Source organism: Strongylocentrotus purpuratus, unplaced genomic scaffold (genome assembly GCF_000002235.5).
Source record: "Strongylocentrotus purpuratus isolate Spur 01 unplaced genomic scaffold, Spur_5.0 spur5_scaffold_1, whole genome shotgun sequence".
Classification (NCBI taxonomy): domain Eukaryota; kingdom Metazoa; phylum Echinodermata; class Echinoidea; order Camarodonta; family Strongylocentrotidae; genus Strongylocentrotus; species Strongylocentrotus purpuratus.
The window spans coordinates 51850164-51859415 of record NW_022145594.1 but is presented as its reverse complement, the minus strand read 5'-3'; the positions used below and the strand labels follow the sequence as shown (position 1 = coordinate 51859415).

General features: G+C 35.9%; 1 protein-coding gene across 2 annotated transcripts in view; it reads right to left on the bottom strand.

Moving 5' to 3' along the window:
* Positions 1 to 1098: 1098 nt before the first annotated feature.
* Positions 1099 to 9252, bottom strand: part of LOC583615 (probable glucuronokinase 2) — a 43248-nt gene continuing 35094 nt past the window's right edge. The window contains exons 17-20 of one of the 2 annotated variants that reach the window (XM_030978455.1): positions 8247 to 8379; positions 7407 to 7478; positions 2267 to 2414; positions 1099 to 1291 (exon numbers count right to left, since the gene is read on the bottom strand). In XM_030978455.1, the coding sequence (XP_030834315.1) occupies positions 2316 to 2414; positions 7407 to 7478; positions 8247 to 8379 (304 nt within the window). In that variant the 3' untranslated portion in view covers positions 1099 to 1291; positions 2267 to 2315. Of the gene's footprint in view, positions 1292 to 1994; positions 2415 to 7406; positions 7479 to 8246; positions 8380 to 9252 lie in introns of those variants that run through there. The other variant, XM_030978454.1, reaches the window with a different exon arrangement.

Genomic DNA, 9252 nt, shown 5'->3' with positions numbered 1-9252 from the left:
GTACATACCTGCCAACATTTAAAAATAAGAATAAGGAATTTTTACACGGTATGCCTTCGAAAATAAGAAATTGCACTTGCAGCGGCAGCGTAACTGGCAATACGCGGTAAATATGTACCTAAAATGAATACAAGTTCGCTGCTCGATCATGCAGCCATTTAACGCACACATTACGTGAACTCTCACATCGCGGCACATGATAAAACAAGCTTAATGAAAAAATGAAAAATCAGAAGATTCTGAATTTTCAGGTCCTAAAAATCCAGAAAATCAGAACATTCCAAATTATCTGAAGGGTTGGCAGGTATGATTGTATGGTCCTGATTAAAGGAAAAGCAACATCCCTGAATGGAATTCTTGGCACATGGATTGTCATGGAGCAAGCCTCTGTAATGCCAGTATAAAATTCTATCGTATTGAAGTGCTATCTCACAGGTATATAGTGCTAAGTTTTATTTTCTTGTAGCCTTTCAATTGTACTTGTAGCAAAGCTGTGAATACAAGGTTGTTCACTTCACTGGACCTTTCTATCAAGCTTAGTGTGGTGCATGCAACATTCATAAAATTGTTAAAAAGAGTACTATAATTCTTCTTTTTGCAGATTTTGGCAATTTCTTCTTCTTTCCATGATTTTGGGTTTACCTATCGTCCAAGGATTGACCAAGATTTACCGTGTCAAACTTACATGAATGAAAACATTTGGCAGTCAATGAGTTATGCTGTTTATTATAATAGAATCTCTGTTCTTATTTCCCTCTACCGATATAATTATATTTCTTATGTGATATATGTTTATACTCTATATTATGTCAATGTTTATTTTGTATGAATGTTATATTTTCATGTATTCCTTGTACTTTTGTATTTTACAAACTTGTTATGTCATTCTAGAGGGTGTATTTGGAAAGCAGTTTTATAAACTGAATATACCTACCCTCTATTTTAAATAAAACTTGAATAAATAAATATATAGATACCTAAAATAGCTTTTGATTATATCCATGATCAATTATGAGGATTACCGTTCAATTAAGTAGATCAATCTCATTGGGTCATTAAAACAAATACTTCAATCTCATGATTCTGTATCCATTTGTATCTTATTGATGTTTATAATCTTTAATTTTGTATTGACATGCAAACGAAACAAATTTTCGATAATGGTACAATAAAATTTGAATTGAATGAATTGCATTAAATTGATTGGGTAATTGCAAGAAAATAGGTCAATCTCATGATTGGGTCATTGCAAGAAATAGGTCAATCTCATGATTGGGTCATTGCAAGAAATGTAAGATCTTTAAATGTCTAGGTATTATGATCGATGAAAACATATTATGGTCTGATCATGTAGATTATTTATGTAGAAAAGTGTTTGCCGGACTTGCCATGCTTAGAAGAGTTAAACCATATGTAGATGACATTTCATTGAAATTATTATACACATGTCTCATACAATCACAAATTGATTATTGTTGTGAAATTTGGGGAAACAGGTTTTTAAGTCATATAGATAAGATAACTAAACTATAAAAGAGGGCTGCAAGAATGATTTTAAACTGTAATATGTATACCCCATCAAAGGAATTATTTACTCGCATGAAATGGATACCATTTCAAGAGAGGATTAAATATTTTAGATGTATATTTGTTTTTAAATGTCTTAACGATTTATCTTCAGACTTTCACAAAGATGTTTTTCAAGAAGTATCAACTCAACATAATTTTTTACACACGGCAATGTACTCGTCATGACCTGATTATTGATAAATGTCATACTGAATACCTTAAGAATGCAATAAGTTATGATGGTGCTTCTCTATGGAATAAATTACCTTCTAATATTAAGCAGATAAGTAATGTAAAGACCTTCAAATTGGCACTTAAGAAATATTTTTTCCACCTTGCTGTTGAATTAGGATAGGTTTTGAGGAACACCTTTTTTAAATTATTTTTTACTGCTAGTCTGCCTCTATTTTTCTTTAAGCTCTCTCTCTCTCTCGCTTCTTTTACTTAATCCTTTACTCTCTTAGCAAGTGATCTATTTATAATAGCATTCATCATAATTGACACTGATTAATATGTTTGATATTGTATATTTATTTTCAATATGTAATACTGTTCTATTAATGTATTCATACCTAATTGTTTGTTTTATCTTTTTAATTGTATATACATGTTTTACAGGGCCTCATGGAAGACCAACTTTTTGTTGAATGGGCTACCCTGGTGAAATATAAATAAATAAATAAATAAAAAATAAAATAGGTCAATCTCATGATTGGGTCATTGCAAGAAATAGATCAATCTACAAGTCATCTGGCGGCTGAGCCATTGTTGTCTGTGATTGGTGGATTAGGGATGACATCACAAACTACGAAGCCCTCTGTTTGGAACGCAGATTTCAGCTCAGCCTGGATAGAAAGAAATAAAAAAAGTTCAGTTAGTGACAATGTGGGAGAGGTTACAAATTTAGACATAAAGATATTTGGAAACAGGATGTAGAATGAGATAAAGGAAACAGAGTATGCAAAGCAGAAAAAAGTGAGTGAGAGAGGGAGAAAGGATAGAGAGAAAAGGGTGAGATAGAGAAGAAAAAAATTAGGCAAGTACCTGTATCAGGGGGGTGTTTCACAAAGATCCTAAGTTGAACTTATCTCTAAGTTGGACTTCACGATTACCGGTATGGAAAGCCGTGAGCATCTTTGAAAATATTTTGTAAAAGTTCTTTTAAAAGGCATAAAATGATTTTAATGATTCATATTTTCTATTATCAAGGAGATTTCATGTTCCTTATCTGGAATGTATATAAAGTCTAAAATACTCGAATTTATGTAAAGTCTAAAATACTTTTTTAAGTCCAACTTAGAGTTAAGTTTGACTTAGGATCTTTGTGAAACACCCCCCCCCCCCCAGGTAATGCAAATAAGAAAGAAATAGAGAAATAGGATAGGATTTTTATTGATTATATGACACTATTGAATACAAAGGCTAGAAAATCTTAGAAATATATTATGTTGGTTGTGATGGGTGTATCGACCGATTCTAGATACAGTGTACGAACCGTCCTGCGGACGAGTTAGTTTAGTTTTGGAGTTAAAGAACGAAGCTCAAAATAATGAAGATTAGTCTCTGAAATCTAACCACTTTGTGTTGTAATATAATCTATTGTTGTGAACAAAGGACCTGGGGACAACGGGTAGAGGAAACCACTCGTAACAAATGGGGGCTCGTCCGGGAGTCGAACCCAGGACCTCTCGATACACCTATCACATGGTACAACCAAGCCTTTTATTAAGTCAAAGCAGACCGGGAGCCAAATATCTGAAAAAGCGGCTCCCGGTCCTTAATTTTTTTAGAGAACCGGGAGCCGTTTTCCAGGACCAGGAGCCGTTTCCAAAATTGATGAAAATATGTATTCTTTTAAATTATTTGTTAAACGTTACCTTTTATTTATACATACGGTAGTTTAATTTCTACAGTTTACATTTTGAGCACTCTTATATTAAATCACTCATACCTTGGATAAATCTGTAGTTGTTGTAGTTCATGTTTAATACTATTTTCATGCCGTTAAATGTCAAAAATTGAAAATTTTAGGAAAGGGGGAATTAAATTATTTTTATAAAAAAATACTTAAGAAAAACCATCTATAATGACAATGCAGAGCTGCCAACCTGTCACTTTCAAAAAACATATTACTGGTATTCAGCTTGAAAAAGCATATTTTAGGTGAAAAATTTTTTTTTTGCCTGTTTAACGGGTTTGTTATTTAGACCTGTCACTTAAAAAAATATTTTAAAAAAATAAAATAAAAATAATAATAATTAAAAAAAAAAAAATTGTTAAATATATTTACCTATTTGATCAAAAAAATCCATTATTTAAAACATCACAAAATTTTAGTCAATGAGTACGAGGACCGCTGAATCAAGGCAAGTCTGGAGTTGCAATCAACTTTGTACATAAAGTCAATGCATCAGCAGGTCCGGTGTTCTGTTTTTCATTTGGCTTTTTGAAGATACCATTACATCCGAAGGGCATGCGATAGGCAAAAAAACTGGCAACAAAATCGCTGATTTCTTGATTTTTAGCGCTATTTTGATGAAACTGTTTCTTAAACCTGGGCTAAACCCCCGTGAGCTTTGGAAATATGACTCCGATTCCGCATTTTTGACGGCAAAATTTGGCTTTTGGGATGGATTTTTGGAAGTTACATCGAGACTTTCTTGTACTGACACTGTGTGTGTAGTGCAGTACAGCACTGATGTCATTTGTGTGTGTATGCATGGCTTGGGGAAATGCGCTCGTCTTAGCTTTGAGTGGTGTACATCCCCTGTATTGTGTGCTCCGTACTCCGCTAGGAGTAGGAGATAGCGGCCGCTCGTATTTGCAATGACGAACCTTCGTCATTGCCTTGTTTTCGTTCACATTCTGCCCCATTAATATTCTCCTTTTCCTCCTTTTCCTTATCCTTATCGTCAGGAAATCGCATTCGTTTTGCACGTAATGTTTGTTATTCCTAGTTAGGTGCTTTTCTCATGTCCTTTTCCTTTCACATTTCATAGGCATAGTCTCTAACATCCCTTCAAGGTCACTACATTCTTCGATTTTCGAAATCACTCATGCATAACCGTCCAGGCGCCATTTTGTCCGTTTCTGGTCCATTTTAAGGCCTTTCTTTCTTCCTTCCTATCTCCACTATCCTAGATCCTACACATTTCTAACAAATTCCTCTAGATAGTCTAAGAGATGTTCTTTTATCTGCGACGTATAACCTGCCCTTCAAAATGCCATCTTCATACTCAAAATTCAAATCTGAAACCGACTCCGTCAACTATCTCTCAAATTCTTGAAAAATTGACACCTAAATAATCTAAAACTGCCATAACTTTCTCATATAAATTCCGTTTTGTATTTAAATCTCACAGTATCCTTATCTCATAATTGCACATAGCCATGCCAAATTTCACGCTCCAATGACTTTGCACAACATAAATAGCGCCCTCTAAAGTTCTGGGAATTGGCTTTCTCTCTGTGGCCGTATCTCCATAATGGCTTGGCAAACCCGTACCCTTTTTTGGATTTAGATACTTGAAGATATGCCCTTTCCAGCCATATACAAAATTATATACCCTATCACTGACCAAATTTGAGAAAATTGCCCTCCAAATTCGCCATTTTCAAGAAAATTCCAAAATAACTTCAACTTGCTCTAAAATTACGATCCTTTGACCTACGTCAATAAAACTTGGCACACACATGTATTTATATACGTGACAACTGTCCGCAAAGTTTGGTAAAATTTGATTATGTCAGCGCAAAGTTATCTAAAAAAATGATGTATTTACTATGCATTGCGTGATAGCGCGTTAAATGCGTGCAATACATTGCGCGAAGATAACAATGGTGTCAAACTGACCGCAATGAAGTGCCCTTTCGAATGATACCAAGTATAGTATATGTTCACACAGAAAATTGTGAATAAATCGCATTTGAACAAAGGTCACTACACGAATTCCGCCGAGTTTCCGCCCGAATCTAACACGTATCGACTATGACGTCATTTTTTCAGACTACTTTTCGCCCCTTAAACGTCCTTTTTTTTCCTTGAAAATTTGCAGTGACATGACGAGTTCCAATACGCAGGGCACCTCTTGGCCGGATTTTTGAAATTGGTCAAGGGGGCCATTTAAGACGCCATTTTGTCCTATAAATCTATATTACATCACGTGTTTCGATAGGATTATCATAGAAAAAAAGAGAGTGGTTTACAATAACAATCATGAAATTTTCTTTCTAATGATACCAAATACGGCCCATAAAGAGACATAAAGAGAGAGAGAAAAAACAATTTAACTCCGGTCATAATACAGATCCTGTACGTTTTCCGCTCAGGCATTACACGCATTGTCTATGGGGCATATCGGGTTCACGCTTTTGACCCCCAGAACGATCTTGATTGCAATGACGAACATGCACCAAATCCCCTTGGTTTTTGCACGCAGTGCTTGCGAGCCCTTTCTACGTTCTTTCCCCTATCCCAATTTTTGTCAAACTTCGTAGGCATAGTCACTACCATCCCATCAAGGTCACTGTTGAGGTCTTTCTTTCGCCCTACCTATCTCCAATATCACAGAAGCTACATACTTCGTACAAATTGCTCTGGATAGGGCGAGAGAAGCTCTTTCGTTTGACACGTAGAAACACGGCGTCATTGCACGCACATCGTTGTGACACGATTGCATTTCTAGTTATTAGTGCTGCAATTGTTTCTGGGCGATTTTAATTAGGATTCTCATTATGTAATGATTTGTTAGGGTTCATTCAGTCCATGTTTAACTCGTATCAAGTAAGTTTTTGTCACATTTGTGAACATTTAGTGCTAGACATGTGGGAGTTTATGAAACAGAAAATGTTAATTCTCCCAGACCGGGCGCCAGAAATAATAATGAACCGGCGCCCGGTACTCATTTTCCCCGTCTTACCGGGCGCCAAAAGTCAGGGACCGTAGGGTAAAAATCGCCCGGCGCCCGGTTAATAAAAGGCTTGGGTACAACACAAACCCATGTAAAACAGTTAAAAATAAACTATGCATTGACATTCAACACTTTGTGTTGTAATATAATCTATTGTTGTGAACAAAGGACCTGGGGACAACGGGTAGAGGAAACCACTCGTAACAAATGGGGGCTCGTCCGGGAGTCGAACCCAGGACCTCTCGATACACCTATCACATGGTACAACACAAACCCATGTAAAACAGTTAAAAATAAACTATGCATTGACATTCTATGGTTCTTACAGTCATTTTCAGAATGCTAACGTTTTGTTAACGTTCATCATGGTAAATCTCTGCAGATCGAGTACCGCTGTGGTACTTTTCACAGATTGCTTGATTATTTGCTTATCACTCAGCAGTTTTTTGTCTAAATTAATTGGCAGATGATATTCATTTATATTCAAATCAACATGTGATAATAATTATCTTTTAAAAACTCCAAATTTTATTAAGTTAAACTGAAAATGGAAATTCTTTTTGCCCAATTGATCGTGAGCCCGGCAGCCACTGAGCAGCCCAGATCGACGTTGCTCTATTCCTTATTGTTGAACGCCAAACGAGGTAGCAGCAACTTTATTTGAATCTATTTGAATAATTACCAGAGCTCTAGACTATCTTAGAAGGAAATAGTAGAAGGAAAAAGAAAAAGAGGCAGACAAAGAAAGCAGTGGTTTGACAACATCAAAGAATGGACAGGTCTCACATATTCAGAAGCCGAAAGATTAGCACAGGATAGAAACAAATGGAGAAAGACAACAAGAAGATGTGCAGATGTGGTTGCCAATCGCCAGCACCTGACGGCGGCAGCCAGGTAGGTAGATTATCTTCAAGCTGACTGACTTACCAGTTTATCTGTATCTAAACAAAGACCTATGACTGCACCTCCGCTGCCTGAGAACTTGGCTGATGATCCATACTGCATTCAAAACACACAATTGTGAAGCAATGAATTATCTCATAATGAGAACAACTTAGCTGACGATCCACAATATTCATTAAATACAGAGAAACATAAAGACTTAGTCATTACATCTAGCGATGATCAATACTACATCAAATAGATAAGTTTTAAAAATTGTTCATCATAATTGAAACTTAGTTGATATTTCATACTGCATTAAAAACATATAGTAACATAATATAATTTGTTCATGGTGATTGAAACTTAGTGGATCATTTATGCGTTATTAAAATCATAGAAACAAACATTTTGTTCATAATAATTACATCATGCTGATGATCCTTTATACATTCAATGCATCATCTATAAGCCATTATGTTAATGATTCTATCAAGCCAACTATCGATCAAAATGTGTAATTTTTGTCCCTAAATTGGGCGACTTGTTATTTTCATGTATAAACATGTATATATATATTATTTTTTAAGGGAGGGGGGGATGCTAGGGTAAAGTATTTTTTCGGTTGAATTGATATGTTCTTGCTGTATATACAAACAAGTTATGTTTTTAAGTGATTGGTACACTTTCATTAAGCCTACCTGATCTACATTTGCCACACTCAACCAAGGTGATGTAAATGGATACCTGGCAGGAATTAATTCTTTGAAATGCTAGAGCGCCGAAATGGCAGCACAGCTAAAGCAGGGGTAATAATCTCCAAGTTTGGAAGCGCTTAGTGATTCTATGAAGCGCTATATAAAAACTGAGTATTATTATTATCACCTGTCTAGCAAGCTGTATCATTCTCAGATTCTCTGCTCCAATCACTGCATCACCATAGATCACTCTGCGTAGGTCAAAGTTTGAATTCATCAGCTTTAGCAGTTCACTGTGGTTGCCAATTTGAAGAGCAGATCTGTTTAAAGAACAATGCAAGAATGAAAATTGATTTGTAAAAACCAATTGTTTTGAGTGTGACGAATGTCAGAGGACCACAGGGGAATCCCACATGGTAATAAAAACATGAAAGGCAAAGGTTCAAGCCCCCTACACGGCACTAGTTTTCCTTGTCAAAACATTTATATTATATTGACTTGGCTTGAGGGGCACATTAGACATATTGACCGCGCTAAAATCATATTGCCCCGAGTCGAAGATGAGGGCAATATGGTCTTAGCGCGGTCAATATGTCTGATGTACCCCGAAAGAAGCCCTGTCAATATAGTTAATGTTACTTATACAAGGCATTTTTTTACAAATGATATACAACTTTGGTATCAAGCATGATTTTTACTCACTATGTATGCATGTATTTCCCTTACTCTTGTCCAGAGATGAAAATGTATGAAAATGTAACGTAAATTGTTACCCTGTGTAAACTGTAACGCGTACAAAATACTGCGCGTAGGCACTTTAATAAAAGCGCACTGCCAAGAAAGAGTGGAACTTGGCAGAATGTTGCCCTCTGTTTTACTAGCGGTCTACAGGGAAAACCTGGAAGAAGGCAATATGGCAAATATTGCCTGCTTCGGTTTCGTACTCGGATTAGTGTGCAAAATACGACTTTTTATTTTACAGCTAAAATGCCTTGTAGGGTGTTACGTAACAATCATTAATATTTGCGTCTATTCGTGAAGGTGCTAAATGGGTACCAATGAATGCTGTGAGCACTGAATCCAGTAACTTAGCTAGAGGCGGGGTGATATTGGATGCCTTGCATGATATGTGTGTTATGAAAATATCAAATGTTAGGCATAACAAAACATGTTTAACAGAATGAATACAAATT